Source organism: Furipterus horrens, unplaced genomic scaffold, assembly GCF_987537825.1.
Source record: "Furipterus horrens unplaced genomic scaffold, mFurHor1.1.pri manual_scaffold_3, whole genome shotgun sequence".
NCBI lineage: Eukaryota > Metazoa > Chordata > Mammalia > Chiroptera > Furipteridae > Furipterus > Furipterus horrens.
The window spans coordinates 70,471,274-70,495,444 of NW_028327173.1; the positions used below are offsets into that span (position 1 = coordinate 70,471,274).

The 24,171-nt window shown below is 35.9% G+C and overlaps 1 protein-coding gene across 1 annotated transcript in view; it reads left to right on the forward strand.

Annotated features, from left to right (window-relative positions):
• The window catches only part of BTBD8 (BTB domain containing 8), a 111,231-nt gene that overhangs the window by 72,829 nt on the left and 14,231 nt on the right, over nt 1-24,171 (forward strand). The window contains exons 6-11 of the mRNA XM_090269731.1: nt 990-1,070; nt 2,242-2,338; nt 9,038-9,126; nt 9,566-9,668; nt 22,290-22,472; nt 23,161-23,298. Coding sequence (XP_090125857.1) covers nt 990-1,070; nt 2,242-2,338; nt 9,038-9,126; nt 9,566-9,668; nt 22,290-22,472; nt 23,161-23,298 — 691 coding nt within the window. The remainder of the gene's footprint in view (nt 1-989; nt 1,071-2,241; nt 2,339-9,037; nt 9,127-9,565; nt 9,669-22,289; nt 22,473-23,160; nt 23,299-24,171) is intronic.

The following is a 24,171-nucleotide window of genomic DNA, read 5'->3' on the forward strand; positions in this document are numbered from 1 at the left end:
GTCCAATAAAGTACTTTCTCCCTGTTCAAAATTAAACAAAAGAATCAGGAAATGAAGTAAGAAAATATTTTCTTTATTTTTCATAAAAATTTTTAAAGCAGTAAAATGTGCTTTAATGCAAGGGCCGAAGTTGACTTGATTAACTATGTCCCCTCTAAGACAGCCCACTTAAAAGAAGGCCTGAATTTCGGTAGCAGAAGCACTTTTTCCCCATCACCTCTTTCTGCTTCAGCAGAAAAGAAAGGATGAAACAAATCAAATTACCTCTCCTCTCAAGTTCCACCAACAACCAGTGGTGGTTGTCCACAAACCAGATAATTCACTCCATGTGGCACAAGATGTAAGAAGTCCCATAAAGAACCAAATAGGAATAACAGAAATAAGACCAATTTGGGGTGTTGGGAGACACAGGGAAAGGGAAGAAGGTTATGAATTCAGAGTTTGAGATTCAGTAGTCAGTAATAGAGATTATCACTCCAGACTATTTAAGTCATAGCTTTACTTTTTACCTATATAATGATGCTGGTCAAGCTAGAGACACTGGATAAGTATTACTAATTAAGAAATCTGGACAAGCCTAACAAGGATCTTTCTAGTGCACAGAGTTCCATCTGAGGTTTTAAGCAAGACCAGAGGCCATTTGTCAGAGATGCTGAGGAGAGGATTTCTTAATGAGCCAGAGGTTGAACTGTGACTTCTAAGGTCTATTCAAACTCCTAGTCTATTATACAAGATGCTCAATAAGAAATCAATGATGTGGTAATATACTTATAACATTTTATGATGCATATAAAAAGCCATAGCTGTAATCATACTTCATATTAAATTAGTGGCATGCCTGCATGCATGTTATTTGAAAAATATATTCTTTAGATACAAATGAGATTAAAACTTTATCTTGCCTAAAAGTTTATGGGAAAATAGAAGTGTATCATTAATATCAGTTAAACCTTAACCATTTCTGGATTTGTTTCCTTTTATTTTTTCAGTATAAACCATGTAGAAATGAATGTTATGATGTACTTTATATATGGAGGAACTTTGGACTTCCCAGACAAAGCTAATGTTGGGTATGTATTCCTTTTTAATGATTTAAAATATGAAGTTATTACTATTTTTGACTTCTGCTTTGTTGAGCTATGTTTCAAAGTGTTGATGAAGTAGAAGCTTCACTTTTATTATCCCTTTTGCCATATCTTATCTGTATTTGGGAGTACTATATCTAAAATCAATGTCATTGTTTTTGGAAGAAAAAATATTCTAGCAACTCACAGTAATAAGAATAAGAAAACTCATTATTAGAATTAAAGTATCTTAGAAAAACCTTGTATTTGTTTTAGAAATTAATGAGAAGATTGTATAAAATAAACCTGAATGAATCTTTATCAAATTTTGAACAATTATTTTACTACTTTAAAATTAACTTAAGAATGTAAGTATCCTAAAGATCAACAATGATGTGATTCTAAAGTGCTCTACAGTGAAATGTCACTTAAGCTGCTAAAATCTTACTAGAGAGTGAAACCTACCTGCTCTTCTAATTTTCTGGATGTCCTCTCCTTTTATTGCCATTCTAACATCAGACAAAGTGAAGAGCTGCTCTTTTAATTTTAAATACTAATTAGTTCTTTTAATTACAAACTGAATAAATATGATTTTGGGGAGAAAATATGGATCACAAGAATTAAGTACTGAAGTAGTCCCCCTGGAAACCTAGGTGAATTTTATCATTCTCTCAAGTCTTGTCAGTTTCCTAAGTACCTGAAGTATGTATGATGCCAAGTGAAAGAAGCAACAGAAACATTCTGAGGAATTGGATGCATGTCTCTAATCTTAGAGCCATTTGTAAACATTTTCCTTCTGATAAGCATCAATTAATTGTCCTGCCCCCAATCTTTTATTATACAAATTAGTTGCAAAGAGTTTTGTAACTTTAAACAGCTTTCAAAGTAGTTACCTGGACTTTGGTTTGTGGGGGTGTGGATGGGGTAAGAATCTGAGGGGAATTTGATTGAAAGTATCAAATTTACTTCTTGTTATTCTCCATTATTCAAATCATGTAACAGTGCTTTCAACTTTTGACCTTTTTATAATCCATAAAGATTATTATGTAGGGCAGAAAGTTAAAATAATTCAGATGTTCTTTTTTTCTAAACAGATTATATATTATTAGGAAATTACTGTGTATTATGCCTTGGTTTTTAATTTGGAGAATTAATACCATATTTATTTTTATTTTAGTAAAATACTCAATATGGCTGATATGTATGGACTAGAAGGATTAAAAGAAGTAGCAATCTATATTTTAAGAAGAGATTACTGTAATTTCTTTCAGAAGGTAATTATTGGGTCTCAGAAATCTTTACCCAGTGCTTAAAGTCACCCATTATTACTCACTTTAACTCTGATAGTAAATAGTTCTTTAAATCTTAAAAATATTAAGTTAGTTTAACTAATGAGGACTTCAGTTGAGAAAATACTCATGGTCTGTACTTATAAAAAAACAAATTAAGATCATTTTAAATTATATAAAATTGAGGCGGGGGTTATTAAAAGGATGTAGGAATTTCCTTTATAATTTCAAAGATGGAGTGTACCAGCTAGGACTCAGGGTTTGGAACTAAGAGAAAGGAAATCAGGAACCAAGGTTACCCTCTCCATTTATCAAGGTGCACTTATTACAGTGCTTCATTGGTTCTTTTCCCTGAAATTATACTCCTCTTTCTGCCTCCTCTCTTTATACCATGTACTTGGGGTGGAATATGTTTCTCTTCCTCCTCTCCACCCAGGTGGAGAATAAATACTGACTTCTAAATTTTAATATATTTGAATAAATTTATTGTCTAAAGTAAGATCCCATACCATATATTTGTGCAGATGCCATTTTGTACATTGTTTTTAGATTCTTCATTGTTTTAATTCACCCTGTGACTGTAGGTTATATTTTATTATTTATGTTTTTTCTACATTTTCTACAATGATATGTATTACTTATTATAATCAACAAAAGACTTGCCCTGGCTGGTGTGGCCCAGTGGATTGAGCGCTGGCCTGTAAACCAAAGGATCGCTGATTGATTCCCAGTCAGGGCACATGCCTGGGGGCATGCAAGAGACAACCACATATTGATGTTTCTCTCCTTCTCTTTCTCCCGTCCCTTCTCTAAAAATAAATAAATAAAATCTTTTAAAAAGTCAACACAAGGCAAATCTTTGAAGAATCGTTTACATCAATATTCCCCTTTTATTGGGTACTCGAGGCCAAAATGTACATTGTATGAATTGTAATTAGGTAATTTTAATAATTTCAATAATACTTAAATTTAGATTTTTGTGTTGAGTAGACTTTTCCTAGCTGTCTATAAGTTGAAGTGAAGGAAGCACCCCATGTACTAAAACAGAACCATGAGCAGCTGGGTCCTGCACCACCACCACCACTACCACCACACTCTGTGGTTTCCTGAGAAAGTTAAACTCCTCAGCTACGTTTGCTCAGCTATTTATTCCATACTCTATAAGTAAGGGAACTAGAAGAAGGAGGACAGTCTGTAGTGGTGTCCTCAGCTTTTTAGACAGTAAAGAATTCTGGTGAAAGATTTTCTTTCTCTTTCATCTGCTTCCATCTTTGCAACCAAGTGAAAGTTAGGAGGGAGATCCAAGCATATCCCAAATAAAGATTAAAGATGGAGTCTATCTGCAATGAGGAGATAATGTCTTCTGACATCCACCAGAGGGATATCTACCATATCTATACAACCAGCCCACTCTGGAGCTTCTATTAAAGAAAAAAAGAAAGTGATAAGAGATATCTTGGGAGAGCCTGGAATATGCCCCAGGGGCCAATGAGAATATACTCGAATGTGGAGATTTTAAAGAGAAAAGGAGGCTTCCTGGAGAAGCCAATACTCGCCTGGTGATTAGGGACAATTACTTATTGTTGTAAAGAGAAAAATTATGGGTAGTTCACTTTATACCTGTTACACATGGTACACAGGGAAGAAGGAGGACCTTAGTAGTTCATGAAGATTAGGGGAGATTGACACAGAACCCAGTGACACTGTCCCACCTGGGAAGTCATTCTGCACTAGAAGAATCTTTATCTTCTGAGAGACTAGGGTGAACTTCAGTCTGCCCTTAAAAGAGCCACCACATCAGCAAAGGTCACCAACATCTGAATTCAAGGACATCTCCATACTATCATGTTGATCTCTGGTTAGTTATGTAAGGTGACCATAGCCATCCATAACCCTCTTCCACAGGAGTTAGACCTACAGAATGGAGGAGCAGGTGACCAGACAATGCGTTAGTCCCTATCCATATGTCCCACTATAAATGTAGTCAGTGATTTAAGTCAGATATGAGATATGTGTTTAACAGTACTATATTGAATTTCAATACCAAAAGTAACCATGAAGTACTGAAATTTGCCTATAATGGCATTAAGGGATGGAAAAGTGGGGAATTTGACACAGCATGGTTGATGGTGCTAGTTGGGAAAAAGTTTTATGTCAGTATCTCCTCTGAACTGAGAATCCTTAATAAATCAATTACATCTTACATTTAAAAAATAATCTCTTATGGATAGTCTTATAGGTTATATGCAACTTCTTATATTTACTTTAAATAATCCACTTAATTTTTAAAACACAAAAGGTATATCTGTTGTCATTTTTAAAAAAGGAACTTTTTAAAGAAATTATTAATATGGTATTTTGTTGAAAAATTTTAACTATACTTATTTTAATGAAGCCTGTATTACTGTGTAGCAGATATTTGAGAGAAAAATTTTTGTATCTATTGACCTGTTCTTTAAATTATTTGCTTTATATATTTTTGTAATATATATTTGTGTGAACATATTTTTAAATATATAATTTTACCTTCCAGAACTCAGTTATGCAATTTCTTGACAACGACTTAAATATAGTAAACTTTTAATAACACACCTTAGTAATACACATTTGGGTATAATATGATGGGTAACTGGCCCTGGAACTCCTGGCAAGCTAGCTTCAGTCATTTTATTAAGTTTATAATCTTACTTTTACATGATTTTTGGACTTTATTTATAGGCTTATAACGGGATTTACATTTTTTGGCCACTTATTTAAATTCTTTTTAGGTAATGATGTAGATATATCTTTCCACATTGTACAAGCAGGTTTTGAAAATAACTAAATGTCAGTTATCCTATTACAAAAACACTTGGAAATCAGCATTTTCATGTAAGTAAAATTCTCAGAAAGCTAAAGTTAACCCTTTAAGTCAGGGGTCAGTAAACTTTTTCTGTAAAAGGCCAAATAGTAAACATTCTAGGCTTTGTGGGCCATATGGTCTCTATCACAGCTACTCAACTCTGCTGTTGTAGAGAAGAAGCAGCTATAGATAATATGTAAATGAAACAGCATAGCAGTGTTCCAATAAAGCTTCATTCACAAAAATAGTGACGGGCTAGATTTGGCCCACAAACTATAGTTTGCCAGTCTCCACTTGAAGCAGTAAATTATTTTGTAATTTAATAATTTTTTGGAAATTATTCTCAAATTTTATATCAATTAATAGACTTTGTTGTAGAGGGCTGACCATTCCTAAATAAAATAAGACTGGTGGACTTTTTAACTCTTGTGTTTACTTCACAGTTTTTCAGAGTTCTGGGAGCTTTTAGGTTGTCAAGTATGTGTGTACCAGTAGTCTGTTCTCTCATATTAGTTTTTTATTTTGGATTTAATCTTTATTGTATTTTTTTTCCATTACCATTTAGTCCCTTATACCCCCCCACCCCCCCTAGCAACCACCACACTGTTGTCCTTGTCCATGAGTCCTTTTTCCTTTTTGCTCAATTCCTCCACCCCCACCCCTCCCCACAACCCCCAAGCTGTGATCCTGCTCTCCATCTATGAGTCTGTCCCCATTTTTCTTGTTCAGTTTGTTTGTTAGATTCCACATGTGAATGAAATCATATGGTATTTGTCTTTCTTTGACTGGCTTATTTCACTTAACATAATGTTCTCCAGGTCCATCCATACTGTCACAAAGGGTAAGTTTATCTTCTTTTTTTTTTTTTTAAGTATATATTATTGATTATGTTGTTATAGCAGTCCCAATTTTTTTTCCCTTTGCTTCCCTCTGCCCAGTACCCACCTTCCCTCCAGCTATGCCACCCCCCCCTTACTTAGTTCACATCCATGGGTCGTGCATATAACTTCTTTGGGTTTACCCTTTCCTATATTATTCTTAACTTCCCCCTGTCTATTTTTTACCAACCAATTATGCTTCTTAATCCATGCACCATTTCCCCATTTCTCCCCCTTCCCCTTCCCAGGTGATAACCCTCCAAATGACCCCATACCTATGATTCTGTTCCTATTCTGGTCTACTTAGTTGAATTTTGTTTTTATTTTTTAGATTCAGTTGTTGATAGTAGTGAGTTTGTTGTCATTTTAATGTTCATAGTTTTGATCTTTTTCTTAAGTAAGTCCCTTTGACATTTCATATAATAATGGCTTGGTGATGATGAGCTACTTTAGCTTTACCTTGTCTGGGAAGCACTTCATCTGCCCTTTCATTCTAAATGATAGCTTTGCTGGATAGAGTTATTTTGGTTGTAGGTCCTTGCTTTTCATCACTTTGAATGCTTCTTGCCAGTCCCTTCTTGCCTGCAAAGTTTCTTTTGAGAAATTAGCTGACAGTCTTATGGGACTCCTTTGTAGGTAACTCTCCGCTTTGCTCTTGCTGCTTTTAAGATTCTCTTTTTAACATTTGGAATTTTAATTATGATGTATCTTGGTGTAGTCCTCTTTGGGTCCAACTTGTTTGGGACTCTCTGTTCTTCCTGGACTTGTGTGTCTGTTTCCATTCCCAAATTAGGGGCGTTTTCCTCCATTATTTTTTCAAATAAGTTTTCAATTTCTTGCTCTTCCTCTTCTCCTTCTGGCACTCCCATGATTCAGATGTTGGCACATTTAAAGTTGGCCTAGAGGTTCCAAGACTCTCCTCATTTTTTTTTCAATTCTTGTTTCCTCATTCTGTACTGGTTGACTGTTTATTTCTTCCTTATGTTCCAAATCATTGGTTTGAACCCCAGCTTCCTTCCCTTCACCATTAGTTTCATGTGGATTTTTCCTTTTTTTACTTAATATAACCTTCACTTCTTCCTTATGTGTTTGCCATACTCAATCATTCTGTGAGCATCATTATCACCAGTGTTTTGAAGTCTGCATCTCCTAGGTTGGCTCTCTCCTCATCTGTTAGACATATCCCATCCTCACTTAGTTCTACCTCTGGAGCTTTGATCTGTTCCCTCTTTTGGGCCACACTTCTTTGTTTCCTCAACTTGACAGCCTCCTATGTTTGCCTCTGTGTATTAGGTAGAGCTGTCACACCTGTTATGTTGTAAGGGGCCAGCCGAGCCTTAGGTATTCATCAGTGCTGGATGACCAGTTTCACAGCCTTGTGGCGCTGTATGTGGGGAGGAGTCAGAGAGGGAACAATGACGCTTGCTCAGCATTCACCCCTTTTCCAGTCACTTCCCCTGCTTTGTGTATGCAACTGGCACCCCTCTAGCTGTTGTCTTGGTGGTAGTTCCCACAGTGGTTGCGTTTGCAAGTGTTCTAGGACCATGGGGCCCTTTAAACAGACTCTTCTGAGTGACTGGCAGTTTCTTCTGCTGTCCCAGCCCCCACTTGTTTTCACAGCCAGAAGCTATGAGGCTCTCTTTTCCTGGAACTGGAACCCTGAGCAGCATGGTCTGGCCTTGGACTGAGATTGCTCCCCAGGTATCCCTCCTGGCTTTTATGTGTGACTGCGCTTTCTGCTGGCCGACCACAGCCACTGCCTTGCCACCTCCACCACACCATATCCTCATCACCCCACCTCCACCCCTCCTACTGGTCTGGATTAGTATTACTTCTTTATATCTTTGTTGGGCTTGCATGCAGTTCAATTTTCTGGTCGTTCTGGTTGTTCTTTGTTTTGAGGTAGATGTAATCTTTATGGTTGTGGAAGAAGGTGAAGCATGCCTGCCTAAGCCTCCATCTTGGCTGGAAGTCCACTGGAGACATCTCTGAAGAAACTTTTGCTCTTCTCTCAGAGTAGGGGATGTTCAGAAGTGCATTGTTAGTGACTGTATACACAAATTTACTGATTGGTGGTATTTACTAAGTATATGAACCCTAATTTACAATTAACTAATGTGTACAAAGGGAAATTTAACTCTGTTCACCATAATGAGCAATAGATATGCTTAGGAACCTAGTCCAAAAACTGAAAATATGTGACACAGGCAACATGTAGCACAAAGGCTTAACATGAAGAGCCGTGGGTTGTTTTCACTACTTATAACTACATTTTATTTATTTGTTATTCTAGTTTATCCTTTCTGCATATGTGCTTTTAAAATATATGTTATATAATTATGATGTAATTCTATCATTTTATCTTAGGTCAGTGTAGGACCTTCCACTGCACATGTACTTAAAGTTATACTTTTTTTTTTAAATTTTACTTATTTACTTTTAGACAGAGGGGAAGGGAGGGAGAAACATCAGTGTGTGGTTGCCTCTCACGCAGCCCCAGCAGGGGACTCAGCCCTCAACCCAAGCATGTGTCCTGACTAGGAATCGAACTGGAGAGCTCCTGGTTCTCAGGCCAGCACCCAATCCACTGAGCCATACCAGCCAGGGCTCAAGCAATACTTTAGAATGCAGATTAGATCAAATAATTGTTTTGCAATGTGATGTGCTAGAAATTATTGTACCACTTTTTCATTTTTATAAAAATTTAAGCTAAATGAAATTAGAATAGAAATTATGTGCATTCTGGTAGCTAAAAGTGAAAATGCTATTCTATAAAACTAGAAGTTATTAGTGGTAACTTTCTTTAAAAGAATAATAGATTAAAAAAAAAGAATAATAGATTTTTGAATTATACATATTTATTCTGCAGTGTAGGTATATAGATCAGACCATCTATATGAAGCAAATATATTTAGGCTCTGTAGATTGAATAAGAATAAATATAGTGTTTTCTATCAATTTCAGCTTGTCCCGAAAAGACTGACATCTGTTCTAGAATGCCTGATTATTGCTCATTCAGTTGGAGTGGAAAGTCTTTTTGCTGACTGCATGAAGTAAGTGATCTGAAGTAGTGCTGATCTATTATTTTAGGCATTTTATTCTTCAATTCTCCTCATTTTCTGGGAAATTTTAGACTTGGCTGATTTTCTCAGGCAGAAAATATGTGCCATAATGCTTAACTTGTTGTAACAATTGAAAAGAAGCATTGATTTAGATATTACTCAGATGCATGGGATCAACTTTATTTTAGTTCAACCATTGTTACTTATGTTAAAATCCATGCACATTAACCCAAAGTGAATTTAAAATATATGTTTACTGAAAAGAGAGCATACTTAAGTTTATTATAGAGCTAACAAAATTAACTGTAAGGGTTAGTCAAAACATATATGCATACAAATTGAAAATGCAAATATTACAGAATATTATAATGAAATATTATAATAAAAATATTTTTATTTATCTAACTTGTTATTCTTTGACTTGTAACAGGTGGATTGTAAAGCATTTTGCAAGGTTTTGGTCTGAGAGAAGCTTTGCAAATGTGCCTCCTGAGATTCAGAAACGTTGTCTTAACATGTTGATTCAGTCTTTAGTAAGTATAACCTGAATACCCTTGTTTGTGTTTGTCTTCAAAAAGTTTATTCAGTTTTATATAGGTGCTTTCAATATTTTAAATATAAATGGAGAACTATGTTTTAAAAGCAAATGACAGAACCCACTCCAGGTAACCCAGAACCAATTCTGAGAACCTATCCTTAAGATTCTGTTTCTATGTACTAAATTCAGTGGTCAAGGTTTAGTCAGAGAAGCAGGGAGGTACATAATGGTTCGTGAACAAAAGATACACGTGCCAGGGTTGGAGGTTATGCATTGGCTCAGCAACATGGACTTTCACTCCCTAAAGTGGGTTTGGGTATAACACTGAAACTTCTCTATGGCAACATTCCCCAAGAGGACCAGCTATCTTCCTGTTGGCAGGTTAATTACATTGGACTACTTCATCATGGAAAATGCAGTGCTGTGTTCTCAGTGGAATAGACGTTTGTTCTGGATATGAATTTGCCTTCATTGCTCCTAATGTTTCTGCTGAAGCCACTATGCATGGACATATTGAATGACTTTTCCACCATCATAGTATTTTACACAGCATCATATCTTACTAAGGAACTCCACAGAAGATGAAGTATAGCAATGGGCTCATGCTCACAATTTCACTGGCCTTATGTCTTCTATCATTCTGAAGCAGCTGGCTTGATAATATGGAGGAATGGCCTTTTGAAGACTCACAGCACCAGTGAGGCAGCAGTGCCTTCTGGGGTTGGTGCAGTGCCCTAAAGGAGGCTGTATATGCTCTAAATTAGCTTTTCACTTATGGTGCTATTTCTCCTAACTAGGATTCACTGGTCAAGAAACTAGGAATGAGAGTGGCTCTGCATACAATTATTCATAGTGACCCACTAGCAAAAATTTTGTTTCCTGCCTCTGCAACTTTAGTTTCTGCAGATCCTAGAGTTCTTAGTTTCAAAAAGAAAAATGCTTCCATCTGGGGACACAAGAATGATTCCATTGAGACTTCCTCCTTCTGGCCACTTTGTAAACCAACAGGCAAAGGAGGGGAATTATTGGTAAATTGATCCTAACAATCAAGAGGAAATTGTGTTGGTACTATATAACGTGGGTAATGAGGAGTACACTTGGAATGCTGTACTCCCATGTCCTATGATTAAAATCAATGGAAAACTAACAACCCAACTTATACAGCACTACGATGGCCCAGATTCTTCAGGAATGAAAGTTTGGGCCACCCTCCCAGATAAAGAACAACAAATAGCAAAGTACTTGCTGAGGGAAAATGGAATATGCTGTGGTAGTAGGAAAAGGAAGTTTAAATACCACCTATGAGCAAGTGACCAGGCATAGAAATGAGCACTGTAATAGTTATGATATAAACTAATTCATTTCCCTTTTAATATGAATATTTGTGTATATATTAAACCAAGTATTTTTTTCCAGTTTCATTTCCCTATTATCTGATATGACATGGTAATATTAGTTAACTTTATATCTCCATATTTAAGTTACAAGATAGAGTGTTAGTTTGAAGAACAGTGAACATTACCCAAAGACAAGAGAATTTTTATCTTCTTTTAAGGAAAGAGTTAACATGTTTGTTGTATAGGAGATAGTTATGTTAGGCAGAAGCATGACTTTGTTATTATCTCCATTTGGGAGTTAAATATGGTTTAAAGAGATGTGTGTGGGTGCCAGGTTGACAAAAGGTGGACTATAGTGTCTTTGTAATGTATCGGCTTGGCTTGGATGAACTGTGCTTCCCTGAATTTCCTTCTTTGTTTTATTTCCAGTTAGAGTGGCTGCAAGAGACAACTTGGCATGAGATTTGTAGGGTGGAGATGAAGCAGCAGCCTTTTTTTTTTTTCAGCAGGAAGATTGAAGCAGGCACTTTTAGCTTATACGTTTTGCATATTTACTGCTTCACCTTGCCAGGGGTCTGTTTACCTCCATGATGAAGGGTGCCAACATCTCCCGAATAACACCCAGTTCATTTAGGCTGGAGTCAGTGAGAGCTGAAATGAGTCCATCCTTGTGGATTACAGCTTGTGCTCTTGGGTTTCAGCTTGTCCTTACTCTTCACTTTATGTCCATCTTCCCTTTTCAACTACCTTCCCTGTGGACTTAAAACTACAGCATCATCTACAAAGATTGTTTAACCATCTCCCACAATTGCATAAGGTCAAATCCTTATAACAAATATCTTTATCTATGTAAATACCTCCTAGTGGCCCTGTCTGATTGAACCCCAAATGAAACATCAGACTGGATCATGTAGAAGATACATCTAAATCTAACTGGGAGAATTAAGTGTAGGCCATCAGCTGGTGAGACACCATTGTGAAAAATAAATCTAAATCTGTGTTTATGTTAATGAAAGAATTTGTAGTTTTGTGGTGTTTTCACAAGTAGAGAATCAATCCAAGATGATTAGTGCCTTATGAGAAAAGGAGATAAGGACAGACTGGCCCATGTCTCAGAGCCAGGAAATGGCAGAGCTTGATAGGAGCTGAGTGAGTGCAACACCCAGATTCCAGGGTGCTGTAGGTTTCCTTTGGGGCCTTGCTCTCTGGCAGAAAGGAGAGAAGCAAGATGTCTATGCAGTGTCCGCATCCGCTGCAGTCTGAGGCGGTCTAAGTTTTTGTTTTTTTTGTATGTATCTGTCCAATTTTCCCAATGCCATTTACTGAATAGACTCTCTTTACCCCATTGTGTGTTCTTGCCTCCTTTGTCAAATATTAATTAACCATAAAGGTGGGGTTTATTTCTGGGCTCTCTATTCTCTTTCAGTGATCTATTATGAAGGCCCATATCCCCACCCCCAATTTTTTGTCCACATTGAGCACCTATCATATTACCTTTAGAATGGCAGCAATGGATTTTAAGACCTAGCTTTGTCATTTACTGACACTGTAAACTTGAATAAAGCACTTACCTCTCTGATTCTTTCTCATATTTGAAATGGGGATAATAGTATCTTTCTTATATAAATATATAAAATATATAAGAAAAATATATGATTTTTTTCCGATATATTTCCTCGGGCAAAGGAAACAAAAGAAAAAAAACAAAACAAATGGGACTTCATCAAACTGAAGTTTTTGCACAGCAAAAGAAACCATCAACAAAATGAAAAGACAACCCAATGAATGGGAGAACATATTCACCAATGAGACATCTGATAAGGGCTTAATTTCCAAAATATATAAAGAACTTATACAACTCAACACCAAAAAACAGTCCAATTATAAAAAATGGGCAAAAGACCTGAATAACTCCTTCAAAGAGGACATACAGATGGCCATTAGACATATGAAAAGATGCTCAGCATCACTAATCATCAGAGAAATGTAAATTAAAAACACAATGAGATATCACCTCACACCAGTCAGAATGGCTATCATCAATAAATCAACAAAAAACAAATATTGGTGAGGATGTGAACTGTTGGTAGGAATGCAGATTGGTGCAGCCTCTGTGGAAACCACTATGGAGTTTCCTCAAAAAATTAAAAATGAAACTGCCTTTTGACCCAGCATTTCCACTTCCGGGAATATATTAATATCTGTAGAAACCCAAAACACTAATTCAAAAGAGTATATGCACCCCTATATTCATTGCAGAATTATTTACAATCCCCAAGATTTGGAAGCAGCCCAAATGTCAATCAGTAGATGAGTGGTTAAAAAGAGCTATGGTACATTTACACAATGGAATACTACCTGGCCATAAAAAGAAGGATATCTTACCCTTTGTGACAGCATGCATGGACCTGGAGAGTATTATGCAAAGTGAAATAAGCCAGTTAGAGAAAGACAAATGCCATATAATTTCACTTATATGTAGAATCTAATGAACAAAATAAAAAAAATAAATAAAAACAGACTCATAGATACAGAGTACAGACTGATAGCTGTCAGAGGGGTCATGGGGTAGAGGGCTAGAGAAAGAAGGGATTAAAAAATATATGTATGTATGTATACATATAAACACATATGAGACAGACAACAGTTTGGTAATTAACAGAGAGAGTGGGGTGGGGAAGGTAAAAGGGGATAAAGAGGGGATAAATGATTTTGGAAGGAGACTTGACTTGGGGTGGTGAACACACAATATAGTGGACAGATGATGTGTTATAGAATTGTACACTTGAAACCTACTTTTAAAAAGCCACAGTGACATATCACCTATAAAGAAAAAAAAAAAAAGTTTGGGCCTTGACATCAAGTAACTCACAAATTGATGAAAGAATAGACATTTAACTAAGTAAGATAAAAGTTAGACTATGATGAATTCTAACATTTTCATGTCAGTCTTATTTACCTTTATAGCCTCAGCCTCAGAGCAGTGCCTACCACATACTAGACATACAGAGTATATTGTCAAATAAGTAAATAGATTAACATATAAGTATAATTTGCATTTCGGGTATGTGCATGGGATCACAGCAGTTAAAACAATTGATTGTGACTAGAAGGATGAGAGAAATAATTTGAGATGAAACTGAAGATAGAGGACAATTTCAAAATAAAGAAATACATTAGCGCATTTTTGACTACTTTTAAAATGTGCCCAGGGTCCTAGAGACTGGACAGTTCCAATATTCAGGCTGTAACTGGAATGAGGAAAAATAAGTCTGGGGAGAGGGTAAGGCCAGATTGGGAAGAATCTTAATTAGTTGGCTTATTGAGAAGTTTGATTTTTTTTTTAAATAAGTGGTGTGTGAATTTAATTGAAGAATAAGTCCTTCATACTATGCCTTTCTGTCTCCTCTAATATTTTATTTTTATTTTATGGCTCTAATCAGGTCCTCATAAGCTTTGTAAATGCTAATCTTTTTCCTTTGAGGAGATAAAAGGATGAACACCAGAAAAGCCAGACACCCAGTTTGATCAATATAGCCTTTTGGCATCATGGTGATTATAATGAAAATTTGAAATTTTGTCTTTTTTTGTGGATATTTAAGATCTAATAAAAATTTAACCTGTATATTTTATTATTTAAATAATATATATATATATATACCTTTTGATAAAAATAGGATATTTTTACTTTTCTAGTTAAAATTTGAAATATCCAAAACAGTGAAAGAAAAGTTTTCTTAAGTCTTCTTTAGTTCTAATTCAGTTCAACAGCATGTGCCATGGCAGTCACTTTACTCCATCAGGGACATGCCTAACACTGTCTCATACTACAGGAGATAAGGAAGGGTTGCACTAGACTATATTTGAAGATTTATTTTTTAAATTTTAATGTGAGCAACTTTGAGGTTTTTCTCTTTCTTGGTCACTATTACAGCAGTTCAGTGAGATGTGGCTGCTCCCTTCTACCAAGTACAAGCACTGCTTTTGGGAGGAAGAGACGGCAGAGAAAAGTTAGGACTTTATAATATAGTTACTTGAATTATTTCAAAACATGACTACATTTTTCTGTTTCAAAATGCTTTTTTAAAGTCCTTAAAAAGGCAAATTATGAATTTTTTAAATTTAGGAAAGTTAAAACAATATATGAGTGGGGATGATCACTAGGGTAAAATAAAACTATATCTCCAGAAAGTATTCAGCCATGTATCCAGCCATGTAATATGAAAAATAAAGACATTTATTGAAGAAGATACAAGAAACATTGTACATAGGACAATGACATCTCAGTCCCCTTCAAAGTAGGCACCTTGGGACCTCACAGAATTCTCCCAGCGTCTCTTCCATTGTTCAAAACACTCTCAAATCCTTTGTTGGAATTACCAACAGCTGCCCCATCATATTTTCCTGAATCTCATCGATGGTCTGAAATCTCTGCCCTCTCAAAAGTGATTTTAGGTTTGGGAAAAGCCGGAAATCCCAGGGCACCAAATCTGGACTGTAGGGGGCTGAGTCACCTGGGTGATTTGATGTTTCACAAAAAAACTCTGCATGAGACATGATGCCTGAGTGAGACGTGGTGCATGAATGGGCACCTTGTCATGATGAAGCTGCCAGTCACCAGTTGCTCATAGCTGCAGCTGTTTTCATCATATTACATCTTTCAATCTCTCAGTTGACGAAGAACACTGAGGTACTACTCCTTATTAATTGTTTGGCCAGGAGGGGAGTACTCATGATTGACAACACTTTCCCAATCAAAAAACACAGTTAACATGGCCTTGATCTTGCTATGACTTTGCCACGCCTTTTCAGGCTTGGAGAACCAGGGGACTTCCATTGGGATGACTGTGCTTTCGTTTCTGAATCATAGGCATTAACACACAATTCATCTCCAGTTATTACCTTCTTGAGGAAATTCTGGTTCATTGGTAGCAGTTTGAATCAAGTCATTAGCAACTGCAGCATGATGCTCCTGTTCTGGTAGCAGAAGCTGCAAAACAAATTTTGCCATGACATGTCTCATGCCAAGATCCTGTGTCAGAATCTTGGGCACAGTAGTTTTTGGCATCCCCAGGTCAGCTTCTAGTTCTCGTACTAGAACAAGTTAGTTGCCAGTCTATTGATTACAGTTCAACATTCTCAGGTGTTCTGCTTGTGTCAGGCCTTCCAGAACGTGGATCACTTTCAACAGATTCTTGACCATCTTTGAAACATGGGTGTCACACTTTTATTTGCACTGTACTAATTGCATTGTCTTTGAAAGCCTTCTGAATCATTTAAATAGTTTCCATGGAGGAATGTTCAAGCTTAACACTAAATTTGACGCAGATTCGTTGCTCTACTTGCTCAGTCGTTTTGAAAGTGATGGCCACACAGTACACATGCTCACTCAACAGCATCTGCCACCCTCACTGATTAGTACAGTGAGCATTCCAATCCACTCTCCTTGGCTGCCACGTTACATTGATGTTGCACAAACCATTCTCATTATATTAACAATGGCTGGACTTTATTCAGACAGACCTCATGTATTGTTAGTCTTAAAACCAAGGGATAGCTGAAGCCCTATTTGGCTGATTAACACAATAAGTATTAAGAAATAATATGAGGCATTGGGTTTATTCAATGTATGATGTTAAGACAACCAGGAAGATAGCTGTAAAAAATGTAAGTTGAATCTATACCTCACATCCTGGTATGCCAGGATGTATTCCAAATGGACCAAAGGTTTGAATGTTAGAAAAACCATTAAAATGCTGCAGTAGCCCTGGGACCATTATTTTATAACCTTGATAAGGAATAGGAATACAAAATTCAGAAGCCATAAAAAATTTGATTAAGTGCAAAAGTTTTATATAGTAAAAAACAACCATAAGCAAAGTCACAAGGCAGTTCATATCATACTCATGCTTCTAATTTTTCTAATATAGAGAATCCTCACAAGTTGATTTAAAAAACAGCTAAACATAGGATAAGATTAGATAGTTCACAAAGAAAATACAAACACCTCTTAATTTGATGAACAGATTTTCAACTTTATTTATTTAAAAGAAATGGACACTAAAATTACAGTTTTAGACCATTTTCTACCTTTTAGAATGAAAAAATAAGGAAATTTGTTAAGAGTGTAGGAAATAAATACTTTTATTCATTTTGGGGAAGGGTATAAATTAGCACACCTTTTGCTGTGTTTTTCAAACTTTTTTGACTGTCCCAAAGTAAGTAGTCCTTTAACATTGTAACCCATTACACCCACATATATAATGGAAATAATTTTCATAGAAGAATACTTACCATTATTACATATGATGTACTGATAGTTTCTATTTTTCTCTTCTTTCAGTCTTTTTCTTTCTCACTTTTACTTTGCTTTGTAATGCTGATTGTGAATCACTGAAAATATGTCTCTATGGGAGAGGAATCTACAGTTTGGAAAACATGTGCCGTTGAAGATAAGTTGCTAATGTTTCAGGTACTCTGGTGCTCTTCATATCCTCTTGTCCCATGTGTGTATTCCAACCATCGCTGCAGCATCCAGCATCACATGGGTATAATCTGACATCACTTTCTTTCAGCCACATCACACTTATTTCTCACTTTCTAACCTCAGACTTAGCTGCTACTCCACACAGGATGTCTACACTCTGAAGTCCTGACACCTCGTAAACCTGGAAGTTAAGAGAAACTTAACACCCCAACAGAAAACATATTTGCCAGTGATACCTCGGACAAGGGTTTGATCTCCAAAATCTATAAAGAACTTATATACTCAATGCCAGGAAGACAGACAATCCAATTTAAAATTGGGCATAGGACCTGAACAGACACTTCCCCAAGGAGGACATACAGAGGGCCCATAGGCACATGAAAGAATACTCAACATCACTGGCCATCAGAGAGATGCAAATAAAAACCACAGTGAGATATCACTTAACACTGGTCAGAATGGCCATCATCAACAAATCAACCAACAAATGCTGGCGAGGATGCAGAGAAATGGGAACCTTAGTGCACTGTTGGTGGGAATGCAGACTGGTGCAGCCACTGTGGATAGCAGAATGGAATTTCCTAAAAAATCTAAAAATGGAACTGCCTTTTGATCCAGCAATTTCACTGCTGGGATTATACCCAAAGAATCCTGAAACACCAGTTCAAAAGAACCTCTGCATCCTTATGCTCATAGCAGCACAATTTACAATAACCAAGTGCTGGAAACAGCCTAAGTGCCCATCAGTAAATGAGCAGATCAAAAAACTGGTACATTTACACAATGGAATACTACACAGGAGAAAGAAAGAAGAAACTTCTACCTTTTGCAACAGCATGGATGGTCCTAGAGAGTATTATGTTTAGTGAAATAAGCCAGGCGGCAAAAGACCAATACCATGTAATGTCACCTAATACAGGAACCTAATGAACAAAACAGACAAGCAAAATAGAACCAGAGGCATGGAAACAAGGGACAGACGGACAGTGACCAGAGGGGAGAGGGGAGGGGGAGAAGAGGGGAAAGAAGGGGAAGGATCTAGTCAAGGAACCAGTATAAATGACCCATGGACGTGGACAACAGGGCAGGGCAGTGGCGAGCAACTGTGGAAAAATGGGACAACTGTAATAGAACCACAATAAATTAATTTTAAAAAAAGAAGAAAGAAAAATTTATTTAAAAAGTTAAATTAAAAAAAACAAAAAAACCACTCCAACTGACAAGGCCTCACCAATGTAATATGGGAGCCAGTGGTTAAATGTTTCCCTATTCTGTCCTTCGGGAGAATAATCAAAGTGCAGTCTTTGTGACTCTTCAGAGGGTCCCCAGAAAGACTGAGCCCTAGTTGCCTTCGTAGTCAATGCTATATTAGTCTTTCTCAAACTTTAAACACTATTGAGAACACTTCAGGATCTTGGTTAAATGTAGGTTCTAATTCACTAAGTCAGGGGTGGAGCCTAAGAGTCAACATTTCTAACAAGCTTTAGGTGGTGTTGATGCTGGGGGTAATACTTTGAATAGCAAGGAGTCAGAAAACATACCCTTCCATTGGCTTCGCTCTTTTCCTATTTCTCTCTCCCAGTGCTTCAGAGCCTCTTAGAATCAATTCTCAAAATAAACTGTGTATACAAGCCTGTTTATCAGGTTCAATTATTAGGCAGACCCAGTCTAAGACAAGCAGTATTGACCCAGCAATTCTATTTCTAGGAGTTTATCCTATAGATATATTTACAATGTGTGAAATAACATTATCTACAATGTTATTACATTACAACAATAGCAAAAAAAAAACCTGGAAACAACATAAATGTCTATAAGTGGACTGGTTGAATGGCTTAGAGTATATCCATATTATGGAGTGTTACATAGTTGTTAAAACAATAATAAGGTTCTTTATATTCTGATAAGAAAAATATTCCAGATGTATGCTAAGTGTAAAAGGCAAGGTAGAGAGTGCTGTGCATATCAGTGCCTCCATTTGAGTAAAATAAGGCAAAAATGACATGTATTTGGGTTTGTATGGAAAGAAACAGAAAATAAACAGTATAGATTGGGCCACGGGGGAATGGGTAGCCTGGGAGAGGAAGAAGAGACTTTTCTTGGTAATGCTCTCTATATATTTTTGAAGTCTTAAATATGTGTTCTGTTAACTATTAAATTACAATTTTATGTGTTTGGTCTAGAACTGTATTACATTTTCTTCTTTGAACCTCAGGCTACTCTGACATTTGATATTATGATAGATTCAGATCAGTATGGAATAAGATCACATACCACCATGTTATCACTTATGTTCATATTTTAGTTTTTCAATAGATTACAAGCTAAATTATGACAACTATATATCTGTATTTTGAGAAAGATACTACCGTCAGAGCACATCACATGTGTATGTAGTAAACATTTTGTAGATACCTGCCAAGTTTATTTGAATACCTTACATTTGTCTCTACGTGCAGTATTCCTTAAACCTACGTAACTTTAACAACATACGTATACAGTACCGCAAAATCCTGCGATATAGTGAAAAATCCGTGATAAATAATTAAATATAATATTTTTAAAAATCCCGCAATACAATGAGGCTGCGATAAGTGAACCGCGATGTAGAGAGGGACTACTGTGCTACCAGAGGAGTACCTATAGTAGATCAAACTGGGAGTATTGCCTAAAACTCTTAGTAATTGCAGTTACTCAGGAAGTCACCAGAGGAGAAAAGGATAATGGTACATTTTAAAATAATTTTAAAAGACTTGAATTAGCAAAGTATGTTTCTTTTTTACTCTGGGGAATAAATAAATAAAGCAGGGGAAGTATATAATATGTTTTAAAAGGATTCTTGATAAATGGTTAAAAATTTTTAAGTCTTAATGTTCAAGAATTAAACTTCACCCTGGTTGGTGTGGTTCAGTGGATTGAGCGCCGCCCTGAGAACTAAAGGGTTGCTGGTTCAATTCCCAGTTAGAGCACATGCCTGGGTTGCAGGCCAGGTCCCCAGTTGGGGGCATGAGAGAGGCAACCACACATAGATGTTTCTCTCCTCTTTCTCCCTCCCTTCCCCTCTCTCTACAAATAAATAAATAAAATCTTTAAAAAAAAAAAAAAGAATTAAACTTCATTTAGCTTAGGAATTCACTTATAGACTAAAAATCTGATAAAGCTAAGAAATCAACAAATACTTGAATGTTGACTATGACCCATTTCTATACCAGGCCCTGGGGATAGCATGGTGAGCCAAAAACACTAAGTAAACATACAGTCTAATGAGAGAGATGAATATTAACCAAATAGTTACGTTAATTATTGAATAAGTGCAAATGAATTAAGTGATCTAAAGAAAAGGGACAGGTTCTCTGCTGGCATGTATAAAAGGAATCTGATGTCAGTACAGGAATCAGGAAAGAAATAGTGCTTGAGTTGTGATCTGAAAGGTACAGACAGTGTGCAAAGTTTATATCAGGTGGCAGATGTTAAGGATTTCGGGCTGTCGTTTCCAGATTTATCAGTTATCTATTGCTGTGTAACAAACTAAAAACTAAATGGCTTAAAACTACAGTTCATTATTTCTCACATATCTATCGGTTGACTGAGTGATTCTTTTGCTGATCTTGCCTGAACTCAGTGCTGTGCGGTGCTTTCAACTGATAGCTAAAATGGAGGCTGGGCCTCCTGCTCCATGTGGTCTCTCTTATCAGCCTTCTCTAAGGCCTCAGGGTCCCAGAAGTCCAAGGGGGTAAAGGCAGAGCTGCAAGGCTTTTTGAGGCCTAGGCTCTGGAACTTGCACAACACCCTATTTGTGTGAGCATGTGAAAGGCCAGTCTAGATACAAGGGGTGAGGAAATAGATGTCACCTCTTGATGGATGGAGCTACAAAAAAATTGTGGCTATGTTTTTCAGTCTACTATAATCTGTCAGGTATTATTCAATAATAATTATTACCAAGCATTGTTTTAAGAACTACAAATCAATCATGGACACAGACAAGAGTGGTGATTGAGGGGGGTGGGGTGGAGGTAGAGGTGGAAGAGGGAGTGGGGGATAAATTATAATGGAAATATATAATAAATAGCAAAGTAATTATTGATAAAAAAACTAGAAATCAAACATGGATAAGATACAGTAATTTATTAGTTGTTATTTTTCTTTTCCTTTGAGCCCATGGTATTTGTGTATTGTCATTCCATTTTCCATAGATATTAGTATTTGTGAGTCATCATTAAATGAATAAAACATAAAATGAGGGGGCTTACCTAATTAGAGAGGAGGAAAAAAATCACGGAGGATTATAAGTAATTTTTAGCCTTTCTAAATTTGTAATGAAATTTATAATCATAAAAGAATTAAGGCCCTCCACTGCTCTGCCCCCTCCACTCAAGCAACGGGAAAATGGGGACAACCATAATAGAACAACAATAAGAAAATTTTTTTTTTTAAATTAAGGCTATACTGGTGTACCCATGCAATTATGAATGAATCTATAGGGACAAAAAATTAATTCAGTAGTGAAAAAATCCAGGAAAGTCAAGATTTTCTTTGTAGTTACAACTTTGCTTTCAGGTTTGTTTTAGCTATCTTTTAAAGGTTATCTCTTCTGAGCTAAAAGTTTTCCCTTTTGGGTAATTTTGAGTGAATGAATAAATATTACATGTAAAACTGATGAAAAAGATATTAGCTACCTGAAATTTTGGTGTTTTGCAGGAAGCATCACAAGAAAACAAAAATATTTGATTTGCTTAGAACAGTATTTTATGAGGAGTAATTAACTTTTTTTCAATATTTTTTAAATTATAAGAATGATAAGAATGCTGCTTTTCTTCTGATGGAAAGTGACAGGCTAATCATCAGTTTACCCAGAGTGAAGTGGACAGAAGCAGCGCTGACTATGGCATCTCGGCTACAAGAAGAATGTATTGCATTTATTATAGAAAACTTCTCCAAGATCGTTCAAAGTGAAAATTTTGCTCTTTTCTTGCAGGTACTGTGTTGAAGATTATATCCTATATTTAATTCCATCCTCGTGTTCTGATTATAATTATGCAAGAGTTTTTAAATGCAGGTTGTCTTTGATTAAATTGGTATGGCTTAAATAAATTCCGTAGCAGATGGCAGGTTTGCATAGGATTTAGAGCAGCGATGGACAGGATTTTTGGCTCACAAGATAGTGAAGGCAGGAAGGGATGTTTTGAGTACCTGGCAAAGCCCAGTGTAACTCTGGCCAACTCTAGCCCTCTATCAGTTAAGCCATATGTTAGAACCCAAATTCATAAAGATATTCTTTTGGTCACTAATACAATTGTGGTCCATGCAAAATTCTTTGTTTTCCTGGTGACCCATTTTCTCTAAATATACTCATTGAACAAAGAACTAATATTACTTACTTCTAGGTTCTGTTTTTTGGATGATTGGGCTCTTCAGAACTGTGTGTGTGTGTGTGTGTGTGTGTGTGTGCGCGTGTGTATGCAGATTTTTTTAAAAGGAAAGGGATTATTATTGTTATTATAGTTATTATAATATTATTATATTATTATTAACAGAAGAAATAAGATTTCTGGTTGATTTCATGCAGCCACTTATGATGAATGGTCTGCTGTTATGCCAGACTTTCACACTTCTTACACATTTTACATGTATTCCTATTAAATATCAATTTCTGTGTTTTATAGTCACAAGCAATGAGCAGCACAGCTGATCTGTTGGATAAAATTTTAAAAGCAATTGAAGAAAACATTACCACTGAGAATAGTTGCTCTCTTCTTATGGCTCTGGACATGTTACTGAACTCTGACAGTACAAAAGAAATGGTATTGAATATAACATAGTTCATTAAAATAATGTAACATTTTACTTGTTTTTAAATTTCTTAAATATATACACATTTTAAATGTTCCTTGGTTCATTGAAACTAGATAATGGATACCTGAGGGTTGGTTATAGTCTACTTCTGTGTATATTTGGAATGATTTTATAATACAAAAATTTTTTAATTTTTATTTACCTCCAAGTAAACATATTATAAAAGTTTAGAATTTGGCAATTTTACTGGTCATAATTTGGTACTTAATTCGTAAAGTATAAATCTAGTACTTCTCCCTGGTCACTGCATTAAAATTCCTAAATATAAAACATAGAGAATTTAAAATAACTTTTTAGAAATTTTAATCTTCAGTATCTTTTACTTTATAATATATTCTTAATTCCTTTTTGTCTTAAAATAGTCATATCTAAAACAGGATTGACTGGGAGAAAGCAAAATTAAAATATTACTTATTTTTAAATGCAGCTAATAATGGTAATTATTAAGCTAATTGTAACTTATTGACATTTTGTATTCAACAAGAATGATTTTTTAATTTTCATCATATTTATTATGATTGCGTAGAGTATTTGACCTTGTAATGTCATAGAGGAATTGAAAAGGCTGTGGAAGGTATTCATGTAAAGGCCATTGGTGATTTAAAATAATGTTTGGTTGAAAGGATAAGGTTTAGCTTCATGTTCACTGTAAAATTATGTTGTGAAGAGTAAGCCTTCATAAATAACATGTACCCAACGATTTTAAAAATCTAAGTGATGACATCATTGATCTAGCTTAGGAATAAGTAGATTCGGAAAGGAATAATGACTGGTTGCTATGACAATGTGGCTCTCACCAGCTGCTGATTTGTTGCTTGAAC